The sequence below is a fragment of the Tachypleus tridentatus genome, chromosome 4, assembly GCF_004210375.1.
Source record: "Tachypleus tridentatus isolate NWPU-2018 chromosome 4, ASM421037v1, whole genome shotgun sequence".
NCBI lineage: Eukaryota > Metazoa > Arthropoda > Merostomata > Xiphosura > Limulidae > Tachypleus > Tachypleus tridentatus.
This window is the reverse complement of record NC_134828.1, coordinates 2,301,712-2,327,637: the sequence shown is the minus strand read 5'-3', so window position 1 is coordinate 2,327,637 and position 25,926 is coordinate 2,301,712. Positions and strand designations below refer to the sequence as shown.

At 32.0% G+C, this 25,926-nt stretch overlaps 1 protein-coding gene across 5 annotated transcripts in view; it reads right to left on the bottom strand.

Moving 5' to 3' along the window:
• The window catches only part of LOC143248442 (histone-lysine N-methyltransferase, H3 lysine-79 specific-like), a 61,778-nt gene that overhangs the window by 8,435 nt on the left and 27,417 nt on the right, over window positions 1-25,926 (bottom strand). For 3 of the 5 annotated variants that reach the window (XM_076496803.1, XM_076496799.1, XM_076496802.1), the window contains 9 exons: window positions 23,663-23,757; window positions 21,706-21,824; window positions 19,754-19,802; window positions 19,452-19,551; window positions 17,754-17,860; window positions 10,715-10,756; window positions 10,274-10,481; window positions 4,534-4,764; window positions 1,349-1,539 (listed from right to left, as the gene is read on the bottom strand). In XM_076496803.1, coding sequence (XP_076352918.1) covers window positions 1,349-1,539; window positions 4,534-4,764; window positions 10,274-10,481; window positions 10,715-10,756; window positions 17,754-17,860; window positions 19,452-19,551; window positions 19,754-19,802; window positions 21,706-21,824; window positions 23,663-23,757 — 1,142 coding nt within the window. Of the gene's footprint in view, window positions 1-1,348; window positions 1,540-2,584; window positions 2,697-4,533; window positions 4,765-10,273; window positions 10,482-10,714; window positions 10,757-17,753; window positions 17,861-19,451; window positions 19,552-19,753; window positions 19,803-21,705; window positions 21,825-23,662; window positions 23,758-25,926 lie in introns of those variants that run through there. The other 2 variants (XM_076496801.1, XM_076496804.1) reach the window with 2 other exon arrangements.

The window sequence follows — 25,926 nt, the reverse complement described above, 5'->3', positions numbered from 1 at the left end:
TATAAACACAAAGTTTCTAAATGTTTCTGTTTCCTTAACAGTTACATTATTCCAAGTATAAACACAAAGTTTCTAAATGTTTCTGTTTCCTTAACAGTTACATTATTCCAACTATAGCCACAAAGTTTCTAAATGTTTCTGTTTCCTTAACAGTTACATTATTCCAAGTATCTAAATGTTTCTGTTTCCACAAAGTTTCTAAATGTTTCTGTTTCCTTAACAGTTACATTATTCCAAGTATAAACACAAAGTTTCTAAATGTTTCTGTTTCCTTAACAGTTACATTATTCCAACTATAAGTATAAACACAAAGTTTCTAAATGTTTCTGTTTCCTTAACAGTTACATTATTCCAAGTATAAACACAAAGTTTCTAAATGTTTCTGTTTCCTTAACAGTTACATTATTCCAAGTATAAACACAAAGTTTCTAAATGTTTCTGTTTCCTTAACAGTTACATTATTCCAACTATAACCACAAAGTTTCTAAATGTTTCTGTTTCCTTAACAGTTACATTATTCCAACTATAACCACAAAGTTTCTAAATGTTTCTGTTTCCTTAACAGTTACATTATTCCAACTATAACCACAAAGTTTCTAAATGTTTCTGTTTCCTTAACAGTTACATTATTCTAAAGTATAGTTACACAAAGTATAAACACAAAGTTTCTAAATGTTTCTGTTTCCTTAACAGTTACATTATTCCAAGTATAAACACAAAGTTTCTAAATGTTTCTGTTTCCTTAACAGTTACATTATTCCAAGTATAAACACAAAGTTTCTAAATGTTTCTGTTTCCTTAACAGTTACATTATTCCAAGTATAAACACAAAGTTTCTAAATGTTTCTGTTTCCTTAACAGTTACATTATTCCAAGTATAAACACAAAGTTTCTAAATGTTTCTGTTTCCTTAACAGTTACATTATACCAAGTATAAAACAAAAAATTTCTAAATGTTTCTGTTTCCTTAACAGTTACATTATTCCAAGTATAAACACAAAGTTTTTAAAAGTAAACACAAAGTTTCTAAATGTTTCTGTTTCCTTAACAGTTACATTATTCCAAGTTTCCGTAACAGTTACATTATACCAAACACAAAGTTTCTAAATGTTTCTGTTTCCTTAACAGTTACATTATTCCAAGTATAAACACAAAGTTTCTAAATGTTTCTGTTTCCTTAACAGTTACATTATTCCAAGTATAAACACAAAGTTTCTAAATGTTTCTGTTTCCCAGTTACATTATTCATAACAAGTTGTAGGAATCAAAGTCTTAATAATCAAGTAGGAACTAATATAAGTTGTTTTAATGCATTCATCAGGTTAACTGGTAAGGAATTATGATTTACCCGTTCTTTTGTTATCTGTTCCTGGATGTTGCAAGTGTAATCTGATGTTTTCATATATTGCAGAAAAGCTAAAAATTCAGTTTTGTACAGATCAAGGAGACTTTGCAGAGTGACTGGAACATCAGATGTGGAGAGTGCACTTTGGATATCAACAAAAGATGGACCACTGTGTTCAGAGGATCCGTCTTCACCTGAATGAAACGAGATACTTTATTACCAAGATCCATTACCTTTTTGATTTACCAACAATCAACAAACCCTGTTTAACATAAATATTAATCAAGCACCAATGCTGAAAAATTCAACATTTTTTTTGTGATACAGAGAGCAATGCCAAATCATAATATGCTTCTGTAATATTAGAGACATTATTTGGACATTTTCTACCAAAACTATACAAAAGACACTACAAATGTATTGTTTTGTTGTCACAATTTATTTAAATTTAATACATCCAGAGAGGTCTCTCCACACCACTGTTGAATTTTTACATCAATCTAAACTTCATTTTAAAAAATTCACAGAATTTGGTGAGGTGATGATTAAAAATTAATTTCTGTAATTATTTAAATTATTATCTAGCTCTAAGTGAGCAAAATCCAGATACAACATGTCTTCCTTATAAATGGATTACAAAATATGAAACCTACATTAATATAAACAATCACATTTAGTAATAAGAATAGAAACTTTACATTTCCACACTTTGTCTTCTGTTTAAATAATAATATCTTCCAATTTATGTTAATTTTTACATCAAGCTAAAGATAACTCAATAAATTTGACAAATGTGCTACAAGAGTTGGAGAATTGATAAATCAAAATATACGTTGTATAAAATCTAAATGTGAAAACAAACAGATCAGGTTATGTTTATCTATCTATTCTAACAAAGTTTTTATGTGTCATAACTGATAACCAACCTTTTGAAACTGTAAGGCTATAGTTGATGACACAGTGTCTCTGTGTGCCAGTATTTGATCACAGCTGTAAGGTCATGGTTTGACAGTGTGTGTGTGTGATCACATCTGTAAGGTTATGTATGGTTCACGACACTGAGTGTGTGTCAAGGTTTAATCAGAGACTAATTTCACAATGTATTATAGAAATGTTATTTTCAAACTTTCTTATGATTCAGTAACTATTTAGTATCGACTACAGCATATTAAAACTCATAGGCAACTAATATTGCACAGAGTTTATCAATGTTCATTTTTGAAATACATATAAATTCACCTTTAACATAACCAAAACAGTACACAGCTGCCTACAGGTATTTATGGAGAACTCTCAAGAATTATGTAACTGCACAGTTCCTTAGGTAGGCAAAGTCCAAATGAAGAAACAGCTTTAAAAGTAAAAACATTAATTACAGCATTTGGTTGACATATTAATGTTTTCTTATTTTCTTTAAGATTAATCATATGATAGCCTTCAAAACAATTTCAATATAATTTTTCAATATAGTATACTCAACTGCCCATTATTTATTGCATTAATGCATAATAAAAAAACAACAAAATATTTCTGTGTATTGATACAGGTCAATGTTTTCAAACAATACATCGAATAACAGTTTTTCTTATTATTTTAAATACTTATGAAAGTACATGGAAGCATCTATTATTAGAAACTACAAAATTACAGCCAAAAAATTTTAAGTGCCAGACATTGTACAACTTAATAACTACTAACTAGCATGAAAGTTTATAAAATATAAACTGGACATAACACTTCATACCAAACATTGTACCACTTAATAACTACTAACTAGCACGAATGTTTATAAAATATAAACTGGACATAACACTTCATACCAAACATTGTACCACTTAATAACTACTAACTAGCACGAAAGTTTATAAAATATAAACTGGACATAACACTTCATACCAAACATCGTACCACTTAATAACTACTAACTAGCACGAAAGTTTATAAAATATAAACTGGACATAACACTTCATACCAAACATCGTACCACTTAATAACTACTAACTAGCACGAAGTTTATAAAATATAAACTGGACATAACACTTCATACCAAACATCGTACCACTTAATAACTACTAACTAGCATGAAAGTTTATAAAATATAAACTGGACATAACACTTCATACCAAACATTGTACCACTTAATAACTACTAACTAGCACGAAAGTTTATAAAATATAAACTGGACATAACACTTCATACCAAACATTGTACCACTTAATAACTACTAACTAGCACGAAAGTTTATAAAATATAAACTGGACATAACACTTCATACCAAACATCGTACCACTTAATAACTACTAACTAGCACGAAAGTTTATAAAATATAAACTGGACATAACACTTCATACCAAACATTGTACCACTTAATAACTACTGACTAGCACGAAAGTTTATAAAATATAAACTGGACATAACACTTCATACCAAACATCGTACCACTTAATAACTACTAACTAGCACGAATGTTTATAAAATATAAACTGGACATAACACTTCATACCAAACATTGTACCACTTAATAACTACTAACTAGCACAGAAGTTTATAAAATATAAACTGGACATAACACTTCATACCAAACATTGTACCACTTAATAACTACTAACTAGCACCTAATGTTTATAAAATATAAACTGGACATAACACTTCATACCAAACATTGTACCACTTAATAACTACTAACTAGCACGAATGTTTATAAAATATAAACTGGACATAACACTTCATACCAAACATTGTACCCTTAATAACTACTAACTAGCACGAATGTTTATAAAATATAAACTGGACATAACACTTCATACCAAACATTGTACCACTTAATAACTACTAACATTGCACGAAAGTTTATAAAATATAAACTGGACATAACACTTCATACCAAACATTGTACCACTTAATAACTACTAACTAGCACGAATGTTTATAAAATATAAACTGGACATAACACTTCATACCAAACATTGTACCACTTAATAACTACTAACTAGCACGAATGTTTATAAAATATAAACTGGACATAACACTTCATACCAGACATTGTACCACTTAATAACTACTAACTAGCACGAAAGTTTATAAAATATAAACTGGACATAACACTTCATACCAAACATTGTACCACTTAATAACTACTAACTAGCACGAAAGTTTATATAATATAAACTGGACATAACACTTCATACCTTTAGCTGAATCTTCTAGAGCATCCTGAGAATCAACAAATTTTAAATTACTTGAAGTTAGTGGACAATAACCATTTTCTATTTTGGTTTCGTTCTTTCTTGGTCTTCCCCTTCCTCGTCTCTGACCAGCTGGTATCCCAACTTTCTGCAGATGTTGACCAGCTGGTATCCCAACTTTCTGCAGATGTTGTCTCTTTCGTGGCTTTTTGATCACTTTCCTCTTTGAAAGTTCTAGAGCAAGAAACAAGTGTACATATATTTTATTATTCAATAATGATTATTGTGGAAAATGCATTCATATAAAGTGGACAAAGTATTATACCATGTGGGTTATCTTTTTACTAAAATTCAGTGCTACTTTATTCTACACAAATCCACAGACCACAGGATTCAACACTGCTTGCCACATCATATTTACCACCACTTTATAGTGGATCAGTTCATCTCTTTTAATGTGCTAATAATCTGAGTCCAAGATGATATTATATGATTTTGTCAACAGTGGTCCATTTGTTGAGGGGTGTGATCTAAGACTGGTTCATATATCTAAGCAGAGGATCACAAAGACAATACAACACTCAAGTTCATCTCACGAATTTATCAACTTGGTGGATATCCTGTGATTAAATACAGTTGAGTCATTTTCACACATTTTGAACCAGTTTTGACAATCTGAGTGCAGAGAACTGTTGTCTCAAAACACTTGTTCATCAAGGTTGACAGCGATGAAGTTCAGTCAGTCATTTGATGTTATAAACAAATCAAAGATCCAAAAGTTAACATCTTTCCTCCATCAGTATGCACTGTTAGCACCAAAATATTAAAGTGCTTACCTTTCTTTAAATGTTTTACTTTACTGCACATACACAAGAGGATGGAATGTGAGTTACCTGTTTCCATCTGAACCTTCAAGTTGAAGCCTGATTACTGACAGAAAATAGATTTGCATTTAATATCCTCTCAATTATAGTACAGTTGAAAATGATCAGAACAGGGTACTTGTGAAAAGAGTTGGCCAACTGGGACAATCTTACATCTGTTGTTTTTAAGCCACTTCAACAATGTTTCCCTTGGTTTGTCACCCGTAGCTGACCGTACATTTTGTAAGACATATTTCTCTTCTACTGCTACTTCTTGTAAACTTCAGTAGATACCTTTGAACAGCCAGATAGGCAACAATTATCATAACTTTTTGAAAGACAAACATCTTTGTTTTATCTGTTGTGTTGTATGCTAAGCACCTGGCCTGTATCACATATGACAGTCTATTTCATAGTAAGTTTTAAATTATAAGCAAATCAAACTGTGCATATCACGACTGGTTAGAGTTACCTTCAAAACTTAATTAAACTACAGAATTATCACTATACATGAATAAACTTGGTATAAAAACTTAAGTTAATAAATCAACATTTACAAAATATGTTTTAAGTTCTTAGTTAAATATTTTAAAAATCCTCAATCTCCCATAGTATGAGAATTGTGATATTTGTGTTTCATGTCTTCCCCAATTTATTTAACACCCCTCTCAGAAATATGAAATAATCAGTGAATGTACAGTTCACATTATCAGATCAAATTAGATAATACACAAGATACTGAAGAGCATCTAATAATACAGAATAATAACATCAAAATGTTTTCCATGGAAATAAAGTTTAAACTGGCACTGAAACAGACATCAATTGTTTGTATAGAAACAATGTAATATAATTATGTCTTCTGTTAGGGTAAAACCTTGGTTTTTTGTTAGTAATAAACGATACAGTATTAAATATGAGGAAGAATTATTCATAATTAATGAAAGAGCAGATGTGACACATGGATGTAGCAAGAGGGGTCTGATTTTATAGTTTATATCAGGTTGTACAGAAATAAATATCATTTTTGAACTGAGAAGTTTAGAAAAAGGATAAGCCAGTGTCATAAAACATGTTTTAATCAAAGTGTGCACCATTTGTTTCAGTATGTTATAAAACATGATTTAATCAAAGTGTGCACCATTTGTTTCAGTATGTTATAAAACATGATTTAATCAAAGTGTGCACCATTTGTTTCAGTATGTTATAAAACATGATTTAATCAAAGTGTGCACCATTTGTTTCAGTATGTTATAAAACATGATTTAATCAAAGTGTGCACCATTTGTTTCAGTATGTTATAAAACATGATTTAATCAAAGTGTGCACCATTTGTTTCAGTATGTTATAAAACATGATTTAATCAAAGTGTGCACCATTTGTTTCAGTATGTTATAAAACATGATTTAATCAAAGTGTGCACCATTTGTTTCAGTATGTTATAAAACATGATTTAATCAAAGTGTGCACCATTTGTTTCAGTATGTTATAAAACATGATTTAATCAAAGTGTGCACCATTTGTTTCAGTATGTTATAAAACATGATTTAATCAAAGTGTGCACCATTTGTTTCAGTATGTTATAAAACATGATTTAATCAAAGTGTGCACCATTTGTTTCAGTATGTTATAAAACATGATTTAATCAAAGTGTGCACCATTTGTTTCAGTATGTTATAAAACATGTTTTAATCAAAGTGTGCACCATTTGTTTCAGTATGTTATAAAACATGATTTAATCAAAGTGTGCACCATTTGTTTCAGTATGTTATAAAACATGATTTAATCAAAGTGTGCACCATTTGTTTCAGTATGTTATAAAACATGATTTAATCAAAGTGTGCACCATTTGTTTCAGTATGTTATAAAACATGATTTAATCAAAGTGTGCACCATTTGTTTCAATATGTTATAAAACATGATTTAATCAAAGTGTGCACCATTTGTTTCAGTATGTTATAAAACATGCTTTAATCAAAGTGTGCACCATTTGTTTCAGTATGTTATAAAACATGTTTTAATCAAAGTGTGCACCATTTGTTTCAGTATGTTATAAAACATGATTTAATCAAAGTGTGCACCATTTGTTTCAGTATGTTATAAAACATGATTTAATCAAAGTGTGCACCATTTGTTTCAGTATGTTATAAAACATGATTTAATCAAAGTGTGCACCATTTGTTTCAGTATGTTATAAAACATGATTTAATCAAAGTGTGCACCATTTGTTTCAGTATGTTATAAAACATGATTTAATCAAAGTGTGCACCATTTGTTTCAGTATGTTATAAAACATGATTTAATCAAAGTGTGCACCATTTGTTTCAGTATGTTATAAAACATGTTTTAATCAAAGTGTGCACCATTTGTTTCAGTATGTTATAAAACATGATTTAATCAAAGTGTGCACCATTTGTTTCAGTATGTTATAAAACATGATTTAATCAAAGTGTGCACCATTTGTTTCAGTATGTTATAAAACATGATTTAATCAAAGTGTGCACCATTTGTTTCAGTATGTTATAAAACATGATTTAATCAAAGTGTGCACCATTTGTTTCAGTATGTTATAAAACATGATTTAATCAAAGTGTGCACCATTTGTTTCAGTATGTTATAAAACATGATTTAATCAAAGTGTGCACCATTTGTTTCAGTATGTTATAAAACATGATTTAATCAAAGTGTGCACCATTTGTTTCAGTATATTATAAAACATGATTTAATCAAAGTGTGCACCATTTGTTTCAATACACTTTAGCCAATGCTGTTTATGCCCCTGCTGTAGAAATCAGAGTATCTGTGGTCAATGAAGTCTCTGAAAGCTTCTTCTTTGCCAAAGTGCTTGAAAAATTTAAAATCTGTAGGAAGGTCTGGGAAATAAGGTGCATGAAAAATAACCTCGATTCCCAATTTGTTCAATTTTTGAAGCATCATCCTTGACAGGTCTTATGACACCAATTTTGTTGATCTTCAGTCAGATCATGCTGAACCCACTTATCCAACTTTTTAATCTTTACGCTCAGGTGGTTGGCAATGCTTGATTTGCTTGTGCCTATCTTTTCTGCAAGCACTGTTGTACGAGGGTATGTCTTAACTACTTCCCTTTATGTGTTTTCATCTAAGGATGCCTTCTTTCCAAGACCTTCGTGATCTTCCAAGACTTTCATCTCCACATCAAAATCTTTGGAACCAATGCTGAGCTGTACGTTCAGTAACGGATCCATAGCCGAATACCGATTGATGTTTCGTGTAGTTTTGGTAGCTTTTCTTCCAAGTTTGAAGTCATAGAAGAAAATCAGATGAATGTCCTTCTTGTCCATGTTGGGGGATGCAAAACTTACTCTGAGTAGAGTTGAAACAACAGACAATTAAAACATCTTGTAAGTGACAAACGTTGGATTAAACCAACCATAAGTTACTCAATATTCAAACTTACTCTGAGTAGAGTTGAAACAACAGACAATTAAAACATCTTGTAAGTGACAAACGTTGGATTAAACCAACCATAAGTTACTCAATATTCAAACTTACTCTGAGTAGAGTTGAAACAACAGACAATTAAAACATCTAGTAAGTGACAAACGTTGGATTAAACCAACCATAAGTTACTCAATATTCAAACTTACTCTGAGTAGAGTTGAAACAACAGACAATTAAAACATCTTGTAAGTGACAAACGTTGGATTAAACCAACCATAAGTTACTCAATATTCAAACTTACTCTGAGTAGAGTTGAAACAACAGACAATTAAAACATCTTGTAAGTGACAAACGTTGGATTAAACCAACCATAAGTTACTCAATATTCAAACTTACTCTGAGTTACTCAATATTCAAACTTACTCTAGAGTTGAAACAACAGACAATTAAAACATCTTGTAAGTGACAAACGTTGGATTAAACCAACCATAAGTTACTCAATATTCAAACTTACTCTGAGTAGAGTTGAAACAACAGACAATTAAAACATCTTGTAAGTGACAAACGTTGGATTAAACCAACCATAAGTTACTCAATATTCAAACTTACTCTGAGTAGAGTTGAAACAACAGACAATTAAAACATCTTGTAAGTGACAAACGTTGGATTAAACCAACCATAAGTTACTCAATATTCAGCTTCTAAACGTCATTGTGAGAATTCCGACATTTATTTCTGGACAACCTAATAGCTCCATAAACATATACAACTGAAGGCTATAAAGAGAATGCTTTGCCAGAATAATAACTATAATAATAACTACACTATAATGAGTAACTCATGTTACGTTCAGTACTTCTGGAACAGGTGGTAAATAAATTAGTGAATAGTGGAGACGTGAGGGTAAATGTCAATTCTTATATTAGGGTGAAATTGAGAATTATAAAATTAATTTATAAAATTAAAAATTTAATACTTAAACAACATTAAAGGTTAACTTATTAACTATGTTTGATAACAAGTTTGTTTATATACAATGATGACAAAGTAGTTTAATTATACTTTGAATGTAATTCTGTGAAAAGGTTGTGACATGCACAGTACAAGTACTGAAAGAGCTAAAATGTGATTTTCTGTCTGCAAAAAAACTTGCAACGTTTAGTGAATTTTGTGAAGACAAACAAAATATTCAAGGTTATAACTCCGATGGCGGCAACGTTCGGTGCAATCCACTAAGCCTACACCAAGAAGGTCAAGTGAACACACATGTCTGCCTGATAACAAGAATCATACAGTTTAGCTTAAGTATATTTTGCTACCACTACAACAATAAGTTGTCAAACATTACACAGGTGGCTGTTCCAGTGATAAATTCTAGATTCACTTTCTCTAACATTCACTAATGTCCACCAAGCATCATAAACATGTTTACATACAAAACCTACAGCACGACATACCATTTTCTTCATTACTTTCCTGTCCACTGCTAACGCCACTACCATACTGACTAGCTGACTGGCTGGTGGACCAATCAGACCAAGTTTTTCTTGCCTGACTGACAATCACATGCTTTGTTTCTTTGCCCAAATCTTTGGTTTCATCTGAGGATGAATCTGTTATTGACTGTCTTCGTCGCCCAGACACATTTCCATCTGTAGTTTCATTCTATCAGAATAATGAAAAATCTCTTAACAAGAAATGTCAAACACAAATTTTCAATACCTGAATTAATTGTTTCAAGACACGGGGTATTAGAAAACATAAATCTTATAATTCCATGTGTGAACTTTACAAACTAACCAAACATAACAACAGGTAAACAACAATACTAACTGAATTACTATTTCTAACAAGTTCTGTCATACCACATACGTAATTTGATGTAGACAAAAACTCACCTTGACACTAGGATTTTTCAACTGTTGAAAGTAGTGTTCTAACTGGAAAAAAAAGCTAATTTTAAGAGTCTGTTAATTCAAGAAACTAAACGTTACAAAATAAAATGTTGAATAGTTTTAACAGTAAAAAAAAACAATATAATTGTAGCCCAAAAAAATCAAACAAAAATGATAACATTCTCAGTTCCTAAGTTATTATGCATTTACTTCATCAAGATGTTTATAGATTTCCCTAAATGTTTCCCTAAATAATTATCATATATTTAGCATAAAAAATGTTTTTTGAAATAACAATTAGTATTTAAATATAGTTTGTGAAGGACTGAATTGTACTCTTAATAACTTCATAAACAACCTCTTGTATCTTTGTTTGAAATTCTGAAAAAACAAGTTTCCATTTCACCTCTCCCTGCAACAACTTTAACTTGAAGACCTCAAGATAAAGAAATTAAATGTGAGTAATCCATACTGAAGATCAAACCATTCCAATGTCTCTTCATCACCAATTTCCTGAGTAATACATGTATGGTATCCTGAGTAATACATGTATGGTATCCTGAGTAATACATGTATGGTATCCTGAGTAATACATGTATGGTATCCTGAGTAATACATGTATGGTATCTTGAGTAATACATGTATGGTATCTTGAGTAATACATGTATGGTATATTGAGTAATACATGTATGGTATCTTGAGTAATACATGTATGGTATCTTGAGTAATACATGTATGGTATCTTGAGTAATACATGTATGGTATCTTCAGTGGTTCGAATGATTACTTTCCATAATACTAGTTCCTTCCATGATCCATACCAATGTTAAACTTAGCACAGAAAATTAATATAACAAGACACTTCCATTCCTGAATGTTCTTGTTGCATACCTTGACTTATGAAGTTACACAAGTTTATATGTACATTGGAACTCCTACCATAATCATTCTCAAGGGTTAGGCATCATAGAATCTCTATCAAGACTATTTCCTCCAGTAGCAAATATTTTCAATCTAATTTCAAACTCAAAACAGAACTATTAACATTTCCCTATGAAATCTATTACCAAAATCTCATCTACACTGTATAAAAAAGTTAAAAGTCTTAACATCAGTTAAACATGGACAAACATCCTATTTATTACACAGTTTCTTTCATCCTAAAAGGTACCACATTCAATAAGAAAGTTTTGGAATATACCATTAAAAGATAAACCTCAAAGAACTTTGTACAGCTTGTGTTCCTTCCTCACAAACAATAAGAACAAATTTTATCAAACAAATTTCAATATTCTAACACCTCTGGTTCCATGTATCAAACTGTAAGATATGTTTTCATTCACACTGAGGAAATCTATGGACAACTTCCAACTCATTTTAAATAACAAATTCATGTTTTGTTGTATATATCCATGTAGAGTCATTCATTCCAAGCTGATAATGTCAAATTCCTCAATGGAGAAAAGTATACAAACAGCTTCAAAATAAAAGAAACCTTATTTATCGAACAGTTTAAAACTGAATTTCATCAATATTCTGGCATACTGTTGTTGTTGGATTTTTTAATCTCTGTTCAAACTTCTAAATGTCAAATTGTTGTGTACACATATTTTATTCTAGTTTCAAAGACAACTTTATAGATTATTTTAATGTAAGTAAACTTACCATATATTAAAATTATGCACTGAATTTAGATACTACTCTATAAGATACTTCAGTTATAAATTATCATTCTGGAATCAACTATTTCTTCCAACCAACACTTTGAGTTTAAACAAATCTATCAACTAAACTCATACCACCATTGAAACATAATATGGCTGAACTATTTATTTTACAGTTACTACAGATATTAGATACCAGTTTATTTAGTACCTGGTTATATTGGCACTAGTTCAGTCATTACCATGGTGAAGAATGACATAGCTTCATTTCTAGTTATACTAACATCCATTCATCCATCACTGCAGATGAAAGACACTGACAACAAATTGTTTCTAGTCATATAAAGATGTCTTTACCCATCACAGCAGCTTAAAAGCACCAATACCAGCCCAATTTCTTAAGTTATATTAACAAGTTCACCTATTACTGATGACAGTCCTGTTTATAGTTGTACTGAAATGTGTTCACCACAGACAACAGACCCATTTATAACAAGTTGGTAGACAATGATTTATAAGCATAATAAAATGATTCATTTTTGGAGTAACATATGACATGTTTTAACAGAATATTAGTCTATATCTTCACTGAATCCAAGGCTCTTCAAGACTGGCTGGGATATGATAAATCTAGTGGCATTGGAACACTATTATTATACATCTAATTCTTAAAAATCCATATCGAACTAGATAAACTGTTTAAAATGTATTTTACCTAATACTGTTGTCTTATGATAAACTGTAATCAATACTTGTTGGCTTATGTACAAACCATCACACTCAGCTACTTCTGTATTGTTAACTAATAATATTTTTTAATGAAACTACATTTTATAAGGAAGATCAGTTGTTGGCTTATGTACAAACCATCACATTCAGCTACTTCTGTATTGTTAACTAATAATATTTTTTTAATGAAACTACATTTTATAAGGAAGATCAGTTGTTGACACTTATGTTCTATCAGTATCAACAAACCTGGGCAAAGAAACACACGATGCAGGGAAACATGTCAGTGAAGGTCTCATCAGTAAATATACTCTTCAAAAAAAGAAACGCAAATGGGATATATTTTTTACTTTAAAGAGAAATATACGTAATAACGTTACAAGCTCAGAGTATGTGATGTTACACGTGTTAAGGCACGTTTTTCGCCAAAACGCATTCGTGTCCAATAAATTTGTTTGAGAGATCTGCATGTTCTGCAAGTGCAACATGTGCAAAATCCCTATAAAAGTGACGGATTCTTGGTTTCCATAGCTCAGTGTTAAGCCACTGACGCGCAATACAGTTACGCCAAGAATGACTGAAGCACAACGCAACAACGCCATTGGTCGCTTCGAAGCAGGCGAATCTCGATCAGATGTTGCCAGAGTTGTGAATGTCCACCCAAGCACCATCACAAGGCTATGGAATCGTCACCAGCAATATGGATCAACTCGTGACTGTCCACAATCTGGCAGACCTCGTGTGACCACGCCCGCACAAGATCGCAACATTCGGTTACGTCACCTTCGAGATAGGACCACCACTGCGATGTCTACTGCCTCAACCATACCAGGGCTTTGTAGGATTTCCGATCAGACCGTACGCAACCATCGACGAGATTCTTAGGCGCCATGTACAACCCATCATGGTGAACTTCAACGACGTTTTTCAACATGGCAACGCCCGTCCTCACACAGCCTGACTCACTACTGTCTTCTTGATACACCACCACATCAACGTTCTTTCCTGGCCCTCCAGATCACCAGATTTAACCCCATCAAACATCTTTGGGACAAGTTGGACCGACATCTGCGACGGCGACAACCTCAACCGCAGACTCTACCTCAGCTTGCAGCAGCTTTGCAGGCTGAGTGAACAGCCATTCCACAGGATGTGATTCGTCATCTCATCGCTTCCATGGCAGGAGATGCCAAGCAGTTATTGATGCTCACGGGGGCATACTCGTTGTTGACATTGAGTGACGTTAAACTTCACCTAGTGAGCGTGGACTTCGCCTTTGTAGACTTTGGATGTTCAGCAATGAATGTGCAAAGTTTCACACATGTCATACAGAACTACTCGGAATAAACTTGTTAACAATATGTCTCAAATTTTGCCTTTTGCATTTCTTTTTTTGAAGAGTATATATAACTTACTATTTTAGACCATTCAACAACACAATATATAGGAAAGTTAATTAGATTCAACATTTTATTATTACTGACAGAACAAAAGTATTTTACTTACTTTTTTTGCCACTCTTCCATAACAATCAATCATAGCCAGAGAAGGTTTACACTAGTGTTTCTTAAGAACGTGGTACCACATTTACAATATTTTGAGATCAACATATTTCTTAAGACACACTAATACAGTTTTTCTCTTCCCAGTATGGTTGACTACTATCAGTATTTTGCAAATCCTAGATTAACAAACACACATACATACATACCAAAAAATATTTTCTACAAAAACTATCCTTTTAATGGCACGCATGCAAACAAAGTTAATTTGACTCTGTAACCACAATGCAACTATGAAACTATACATACTATATAACCTTGGAATGTATTAAGTGTATCTTTATGAAAATACAGCCACAATTTATGAACATTAAACATCTGCTGTAGACAAAAATCAGAACTTCGAACAAAGTAATTTCACTGAAAACTTGTCTGTGAACATAAGCCTTTACTGAGCCAGTTTCAATAAAAGCTAATTAACATGATAAAAATAAAAACCGTTTTTCCTGTTTACAATATTCATATTTTATTTCCATAACTTATATAACATCCTAAACATATATATCAGACATTTTTAACATAAAATTGTAACTTTATCTTTTATTTTCTTTACCCTAAGGCTAAGTCATCCATGTATAGTGAACATGTGAAACAATTTGAATAAAATATTTATGTTCTTATTTGAATAGAACATTTGTTTCTACAACTCATATCAATAATAGTTAGGTTCTGACTCTTACTCTTTTTACATAAATCTTATTCATATTTTATGTTTTGTTGCATAGCTTATATTAAATAAACAATCTATTCTTTCATGAAAGTCAACAACTCACAGCAGGAACATACTAAAAGATCTATTTACACTGATATACTGTGCAGCAAGAAATTATGCTAACTAAATAGGCCTAGCTCCACGTTCTTTGTTTATTCAAACATGTTAATGTACCTTTCAAATATGCATTTTGTAACACAAAATTTCTCAAATCATTAGAATTAAATATCCCAAACTACTATCATTTAACTGAATTTCAACCTAAGCTATAACTACAGTAAAGATATTCTGTTACTGCTATAAACAACTCCTGTTACATACATCACTCAAATCATATCTACTGCCACCAAGTTAAAAATTACACTTTAAGCTCAAAATAGAAAGAAAAAGAAGTGATTTCTGTTGGTTACTAACATATGCATCAAACAAGAACATATCTCTGAACATTGCCTTGAAAGTTAGGAATAAATGGATGTGGTTTCTGTCATGGGTCAGAAAATATGGTGATATGTCAGTAAATGTGGAAGTTAGAATACTAAAATCCTACATTTGACCTAGTCACTGACAGTTTGTGTTTATAGACGTTGTAAAAGTTATACAACTTATATCTGGAATATAATTATTTAATCATTTTGGTAAAGGCATTAGTCCTTTGAAAAGAAGTCTGTAGTAAACTTCTAGCTATTCAGTCAAGAATTTAAATGTGATTGTCATTATATACTTCCACATTTTCTTTTTACTGTAGTTGTGAACTGTTTTTTATATGGCATATAAGGTTGTTTTTTGAATTCTCTTAAATGATATAAATTCTTTCTATTCTGTACTACAATCTTTAACCAAACATTTAACATAACATTCCAGGACAACATGAGACATAAGTCCATCTCAGCTGTTTCATCCTCTAAACTAAATAAAAATAATTAAAAAAAAAATCTCAAAGCCAGGCTTTATCATTCATATACTTATCAAGCCTTGTCTTACATTCATATAAATTTACTGCCTCCACAACATAATCTATTCCAAAGACCAACCAATATGTTAGAAAAAAACTGTCTTAGATGAAGATGATTCTTAACATGCCAAAATCTATACTTGTTTCCCCATGTTGTACTACTGTCCTGTTAAACATGAAATAATATAATCCATCAACATTATCCGTTTATTTTACAATTTTAAACACCTCAACCAGATACTCTCTACCACTTCTTGTATGGCAACCCCTCCATCCCAGGCACCATTCTAGGAACTCTTCTGTGAACCCTTCCAACAATTCAATGTCTTTTCTGAAGGTCCTTTCCAAGACTGAAAACAATATTCTAAATACAGCCTAATCAGTGACCTGTACAATGAAATTATAATCACTTTAGACTTGTATTCAATATTCCTGAAGATACAACCTAAAGTCCTAGTTTCAGAACCACCAGCAACAGTACCCTGCTCAAAGACTGACTATTACACCAAGATTCCTTTCTTTCATAACACCCTTAAGGTTATTCCCATCAAGGTTATAGTTATAATTCAGGTTATGACAGCCCACATTCGTTATATTGCATTTATTTGTCCAACTCATTAAATCCTTTTGTAAATCAGAAGTATCCACTTCAAATCTAGCAACATCCAAGATCTTAAGATCACCTACAAATTAAGGTAATTTATTGACTAGTCTGTTTTCTTCCATTCAACCACTCTTCTGTCCAATTTGATAACTTATCTTCCTAAACACACACACCTAATGTTCTGTACAAGTCCTACACCTAATGTTCTGTACAAGTCCTGTTGTGTCACCTTGTAAAATGCTTCCTGCAAACTGAGACACAACTCCATCCTCATACACATAATCACTAATCTTTTCAAAGAATGTGATAAGTTTTGTAAAGCAAGATTTTCCATTATTTGACTACTCAATAAAATTCTAAACTTTGCTAAACAACTTTACAAAGCACGTTTTACCAAAAGGTTCCCACAACTCCTCTAAAACTAATGGGTCTATAATTACCGTGACATTACCATCACCTCCCTTGAAAACAGTAGTTACAGTAGCTAACTTCCAACCCCCCTGGTACCTGCCCACTGTTCACGGACTGACAGAAAACAGCTGTAAGTGGCTCACGTATCCAATCTTTGACCAACACCCTTGGATACGTGTTACCTTGCTCAGTACATTATTGTTTTTAAAATATTCCTAATCTTTCTTTAACCAGTTCAGAATTAATGCAGTTATCTTGGTTGAACTTACTATATCACAGTAACTAACTGGCATGACAAAAATACAAAACAAAAGTGATAATTTTAGTAAAATCATAGACAGATAATGGCTTTGAAACTGCTATTAGATATCTCTACTTATGCTATTTATTAAAACACATGTATATTACCTTTGTACGATTTATTGTATGGACAAAGTATGACACAGGTTTTCCCGTCCAAGAAACAGAACCTTGTTGAGGAGTTATTTCCTTCACATCCATTATGGTCCCAATATCTGCAAAATGTGTAAATCATCTTCAAAACGAATCTTAATTTCTTAAACTTACTGTTACTTTAACAATACATTTCAGTATCACTGATAGACAAATACATAAAAACTCCATAACTTAATTTTCACCTGCAAAATTTGCATGAAATTACAAAAGACATAACAAGGGGTCTTCTTATACAAGAAAGGTTTACAAACTATATTTCTAACAAAGTTACAGATTCATTCTTCTGTGAAGTTATTCACGTGCCTTACAAAGATAAAATTATGTGAACATAAAAACTAAACCTGCTGTAACACTGTCCTATCTATGCATGTAGCATAAGTTTCTAAAGCCAGGAAGTTTTGAAAGTTTGTCTTTACTTATTTTTATTTGTCAATATTTTGTAAGATTCTCCAACTTACTAGTTTAGCATCATTTTGTTCATGTTTCAGACTTCTAATTACTTTCAGTTCATTTAAAATAGTTTAAAACATACTTGGAAATACTGTGTACAGTCGATTTACTTTAACTGTAAGTTACTTTATCCAGTTACGTTACAATATAGATCAGTAATCCTTTACTACACGATTTTCAAATTTCTACCGATCACATTTACGGATGTAAGGAACATTCAATGTACTCTCAAAGTAGCTGGTATGGGTATTAAAACTTTAATTAAAGTACATAACAATGTTTAGACATTCTTAGGTGTTATATACTTTATTTTAATTAAAGTTTTAATACCTATACCAGCCATCTTGAGAATACATTTTTACATCAAGTGGGATTCTTGCAATCATGAATAAGGAACACTAGCACTAAGACATTTTTATGAAACACTTAACATTATAACTCTATAACAAAAGGTAACCCAGGATCTTTTCACTATAATAACGTGTCTTCTATTGAACACAACATATAGAGTTTAGCAAAAGTCTTTTTTTCAAACTAAAGATATTTGTTTCTGTCTAGATCACACCATTACAAGTTTAAAATAAAAACTATCTTACAAACCCACTGGCAATAGTTAATTCTGTAGGGTATAGACTCAAATTGACTTTATTAACCACTTGAAGGATTACAAATAGTCCATTTCTAAATACTGTGGATGGTTAAGGGAATGCACTCTGAATACAATCACTTACGTATCTAAGCATTCCTAATAGCAACCTCAAAAACATTTGGTGTATTTATTTCAGGTTGTCCCACCATTTAATGTTCATAAGGTTTGCACCAATTCATTTTTTCACTTTCTACAGTTTCATTGAATTTTACTGGTTATAACTTTCACAATAATATTTTACCTGTTTGAAACGCACTTAAAACAAGACCTTTATACATTTGTTGACTTAATGTCTTAACTTAGAACTAATTTAAATATTCCATAGTAGTTAAACCTTATCAGTGTGAATAATATACCTGAATGATGACTGAATGACATCTTGTCACAACAAGTATCTTAGTATATCAAACTGTCTTTAATAAGGTTATTGTAGTTTATCTATATGGTTAGCTTTTATACATCACAAGCTCTTAACAGGTACAGGATAATTATAATAATATTACTTGACTTTAACTTACCAGAATAATTCCATTATAATTCACAATACTTACCACTTAAGTTTCTGTTAGTAGTGCGAAAATTCAATGAACAAAATGGTTTTGATGATACTATACAAGCTCCATCTTTCATTTCTGCAAACCTCTCTTTTAGCTAAATAATTCAGAAAAATATAGTAATCGAAAATAAATCACCAAGTAATAATAATACACACAAACAGACTTTCAAATCCTCTTATAAAACCACCTGGAGTTTGGTAAATTCATAAAAACAAATGTAACAGGACATTATAAAAAAAGTAGATTTCTTTACAGTTGTTCTCTTATAAAGCAACACAAGAAGAGCAACCTCTTACCATATGATCAACAGCAGGTCCAAATGCAAAGTTATTTACAAATACGATGCTGTAAAAACAGAAAGAAGGGATTAGGTTCAACACTTTCAGTTAATCTGTGCTTCATAACTAAACAGTAAAGCAGTATATAAATCACCACACATCAAGAAAAATTACACCTAGTGCTGATGAATTACTCAACAGCTCAAAATAAAATGTCATAATTATATGTCTTCCTAAGGATGGTTCAAAAAATAATATTTTTAAAAATATAGGATATTTACATGTTGAGCAAAATTATTGGAAAAGCCTAAACCCTAAAAATTATAGAATACTTTCTTTTTTGGCTACACAATAATAAAAGTTTCCAAATTTGCATTTATCACAAAACTACCAATGCGAGCTGTCACCATCCATTCATTTCAGCTAATGACTATAGAGAAAGTAACCAGTCACTCAGCAACACTACAGGATTGACAGCAACTCTTATAACACACCCACATCAAAAAATACAGGAGATATATAGTGGTATTGCTACAATTAAATCACAATTTTGAACATTTTTAGTGAATGCCTCAACAAAAATAATGTAGTGCTGTTTGCAGTCTCAACAATAATAATCCAATGTCACATCACTTTTATTTAAACTTTAAGCAACAGTTATAGTTATTTTATTACATTTTTGAAGTGGCTTTTCAAAGTTGATAAATCATAGCTGTATACATAAGATATAACCATATATTTTGTCATACCAACCGAGATGTTTTCAACAATTCATCCAACTTGTGCACTTTATCAACTTATGTCTAGGTTAGTCATCAAAATTTCTCAACGTTTAGTGAAATAAATGAAAGATTTTTGTAGTTGTGCTGATCAGCATGTTTAATTAACCAAAATATATCCACAATCTCTTTACCCTTTCCAGTCTTCCTTACGAGTATAATGTTTTTATATCCCCTGTTAAATCACAAATTACACACAGAAGCATTCAAGATGAAAGCCTGGAAATATGCAGACCAAAATTGGAGGAACATGGCTGCTTGCCTAAAGTGTAGCGTCGCTAAAAATTTGTCTGTGACTGGCACAAATCACAGGATGCTGTAAGAATGAACAAACACAGAGGAAAAATACATGTTGAGCTTCTTGGATTAAATACCATTCGCATTAGACAGAACAAATTTCCACTAACTTAGGAGTTAATAGACATAAAGGTGATTCATTGTGGTGCTTTCAATTCACAGACAGGAAAGAACTGTCTATCAGCCTGCACATAAAAATGTTTCAGAAACTCCCTGAAGACTCTGAAGAAACGTTGGTCTATTTTCATTCATTTGTGGAAATAAAGATAAGATGATATACAGACATATAAAATAATCAACATGGACAAACCGTTATTAATATCCGAAAGTCCAATGAACAAAAAAACTATAGAAAGTAAAGGAAAAGACACTGCCCACCAGAAAACTTGTTTCACAGCAGTGTTGATGAATGATGCTCATGGCAGGAAGTTACACCCACCCACTAATATTCAAGCAAAACACAATGGCAAAGGGCAAGTGTGGCATTATGGTACAAGGAAGAATCCTGATGAGACAGTGGTAGGATAAGTGCTACTCACATCAGCCAGGTGAATCTTTATAGACCAAGAAATTCAAACTAATAACGGACTCTACGTACATGCACATCAATGACAACATAAAAAGTAGACTGGACGAAAAGAAGTGTTTTAGGCATAATCCAGGGGGGGTATGACAGTTGTTACAGCTAACAGATATTTCAGTTAACTGGTACTTTAAGGATGAACTTAGGAAGACATGGTAGTTTGGGATATCTGTTAGAGAACACAGTTCCTCTAACATGGAGAACTTCCTCCTTCTGAAATTATGGTACATTTTTTCCTGTGCAGTACAAATCTTTGTCAATATCACTATTTGAATGCAACACTGACTACCTAGTACTGCTTGAACACTTACGTTGAACTTATAATGGTTTCTTTGTGTTCCTGAGTAAGAAAATCGCCTTTGATCAATTTGAAATCTCCACATGTTTTGCCGTACCACTTCATCCAAGCCTTGAAATTCTTTATCATTTCCTAAAAACAAAATACAAATCTATTAACACTTTTGCTCCTCCAGGTTAAAGTGAACTTGTCATGATGTTTGGAGAGTTATTTTCAAACTTTTTATTCAATAACATTTTTAATACTTACATCAGTGAGACTGGTATCAAAACGTTAAAATTATATATGTTTTATTTTCCTCATTTAAAAGGAAATGTAAATAAAAAATATTAAGTATCAATTTTTGTGTGTCACATAACACATCCAGTTGTCTCACTGTTCAGTTTCTATTTTATTATGCCCACCATACAACATGTACATGTATCTAATGAATTAGAGACTCAAACTTCAGACACAGACAAGCTAAATAGGAAAAGAGACTCGAACTTCAGACACAGACAAGCTAAATAGGAAAAGACTCGAACTTCAGACACAGACAAGCTAAATAGGAAAAGAGACTCAAACTTCAGACACAGACAAGCTAAATAGGAAAAGAGACTCGAACTTCAGACACAGACAAGCTAAATAGGAAAAGAGACTCAAACTTCAGACACAGACATGCTAAATAGGAAAAGAGACTCGAACTTCAGACACAGACAAGCTAAATAGGAAGAGACTCGAACTTCAGACACAGACAAGCTAAATAGGAAAAGAGACTCGAACTTCAGACACAGACAAGCTAAATACGAAAAGAGACTCAAACTTCAGACACAGACAAGCTAAATATTAAAGGAGACTCAAACTTCAGACACAGACAAGCTAAATATTAAAGGAGACTCAAACTTCAGACACAGACAAGCTAAATATGAAAGGAGACTCAAACTTCAGACACAGACAAGCTAAATATAAAATAAGAACCTCATACCTCTATGATTTCCTAAGATATCAATAATATTTAGTAAATCTACTAGAGTGGTTCTGCCCTACAAACCAATTGTGAAAGTCTTAACTCGTACAACCTACCAGTAAGTAGCTCAAGTTTATAACCAATAGAAAGAGAATTTCCCCGTCTACCTAATTCTGACACTTGTTTATAAGTGACTTAAAAACAGAAGATAGAATTTTGCCAAAATTGAAGATGAGTGATCAATAAGTCATTTCTCTTAATATGAATGGAATTTTGTCCACCCACATATACTTTACTTAGAGACCCCAGTAAATTACAGGGATTTTGATTATACTAGTACAGTAATGTGATAATTGTTATTTTTCAAAAGTTAATGTTTGATGCCTATGAAAATTATTATCTCTACACATCCCACCTGCAAGTCCAGACAAGGCTTTGTGATAGCACGTGTGCAGACTTTAGATGTTGAAAGTAAAATAAACACAGAAAATTTATGTAATATATTTAGCAGTTGAAATCCTTAGGGTATGCACTTTAAAACCCCTTGATTAAGAGGTTGTACAAGTAAAATATGAGATTCGTGAGGCAAAGAAAAGTATTTTTAATTTCAGAATGAAAAATCACTTGCTCTCATATTAGTTTAAAATAATCGATTGTTTAACAAACAAATATTAATAAAAAATACTTCATTAAAACCTCCGACTTATCATGTCCAAAAGCCTTTTAAAATTTTGTGAAGATACATTTAATATATCAGAAGTTACTAGTAGGTAAGCCGTAATGAGTAAAAATGGTTACAAGTCTGGGCCTAGGCAGTGTCAGTAATGTTAACCAGTCATATGTTTCATTAATTGTATTTTGTGTACATGTGTCTAAACAACATGGCTTATTCCAGCTTCCAGCTCCTTACATGGATGTTGTGATTCCACTTCCTTAAAAACCTTCAGTCTTGAACTCAAACAACAGAGATAATTTTAGTATTATAACTCTCAGTAACACACAACTGATAATATAAAAATATTACCTCAGCATACAAATTTGGAGACTCTGCTTTCTCTATACCCAAGCTTAGTTTACAAGGTGTAGATGCTGCTATCTGAAGGGTAACCTGTCCAACTCCTAAAGACAAATGTGTAGTAATTGTTATTAAATGTAATTCAACTACACAAGTACAAATAATAGTTAATGTGTCTAATTAACCACACCAACAAAAACATAGACAGTGAAATCATTACTTTTATTTAATGTAGATCAATAAACCAGATATATAACAAACACCCTAATGTCTACTACACAACAATATTCCATGAGAACCTAAAGTAAGGGTTAAGAAGTTGGTATAAACCACAGCACATAAAGTATTTAACAAACATTCATAATTTGAGACATTTTTAAAGGAAGGTGAAGAAGAGAATGACTGTAATAGTCTATAGTGTACAAATAGGAAGCACGTCACAGAGAAGACTGAAACGAAAGAGTCCAAAACAATGTGCATCCCAAATTTTGAGGAAACACATTTTTGTAATAACAGAAGAGTTGGAAAAAGAAATTAACTTCATTAAAAGATATTAGGAAGTTGAAAACCAATGTGCGTTTACATAACATCTGTACTATTAAATAAATAATTGTATATTCAAATATATATGTAAAAACGGCTCGTTTGGGTTAAGAAAATATTTTACGTAGAGGAGGGAACAACAGTCGTTGTGAACCTGATGATGACCGAAGAAGGTCGAAACGTTGTTCGCTCCTCTACGTAAAATATTTTCTTAACCCAAACGAGCCGTTTTTACATATATATGTTTCTCTACAAGTGGGTTTTCTCATCACTGATTAAAATGTATATACAATTCAGTAGCACTATTACAACATAAGTAATTATTCAATTAAGGTATAACACCTCTTTAAAAGAACTACACAACAGTGATGCAACATGTGCCATTTTATTGTGTTTGTTTAGGGTCAGGCTGGCTTGATGTAAAATTTCACTCCATTGTATTTCAAGTGTGTGTGTGTGTGTGTGTGTGTGTGTGTGTACATAACATGAAATAACACATTTATCATACTATATTACAACTTAAAGATTTAATGATACGTAGAAACATAGATGTTAACATAAAGAATTACTAAACAAACTTACAAAATACACATGGACATACACAGTGGATTACCAAACACATCATCTTACTCGTGATATCGGAGAGTGTCAGTCACTAATATCACCCTCATACTACAGTAAATATTGTTCAATCCATTTTCAGCTAGCACCAATATTCACAAAGTAAACTGAAAACATTTACTTTACATAGAAAGAGCTACAGCTTTAAAATACAATTCAGTAGGAATAACATTTATTGACATCATAATTTTGAGAAAATTACAATTTCTACAACGTTCCATAAGATGCTGAAATATTTTTGTTACTTCAAATGATAGTTCTCAGCCAACCAATGTTACTCACCATGATAGTTCTTAGCCAACCAATGTTACTCACCATGATAGTTCTTAGCCAACCAATGTTACTCACCATGATAGTTCTTAGCCAACCAATGTTACTCACCATGATAGTTCTTAGCCAACCAATGTTACTCACCATGATACTTCTTAGCCAACCAATGTTACTCACCATGATACTTCTCAGCCAACCAATGTTAGTCACCATGATACTTCTCAGCCAACCAATGTTACTCACCATGATAGTTCTTAGCCAACCAATGTTACTCACCATGATAGTTCTTAGCCAACCAATGTTAGTCACCATGATAGTTCTTAGCCAACCAATGTTAGTCACCATGATACTTCTCAGCCAACCAATGTTACTCACCATGATAGTTCTTAGCCAACCAATGTTACTCACCATGATAGTTCTTAGCCAACCAATGTTACTCACCATGATACTTCTTAGCCAACCAATGTTACTCACCATGATAGTTCTTAGCCAACCAATGTTAGTCACCATGATACTTCTCAGCCAACCAATGTTAGTCACCATGATAGTTCTTAGCCAACCAATGTTACTCACCATGATAGTTCTTAGCCAACCAATGTTACTCACCATGATAGTTCTTAGCCAACCAATGTTACTCACCATGATAGTTCTTAGCCAACCAATGTTACTCACCATGATACTTCTTAACCAACCAATGTTACTCACCATGATAGTTCTTAACCAACCAATGTTACTCACCATGATAGTTCTTAGCCAACCAAAGTTACTCACCATGATAGTTCTTAGCCAACCAATGTTAGTCACCATGATACTTCTTAGCCAACCAATGTTACTCACCA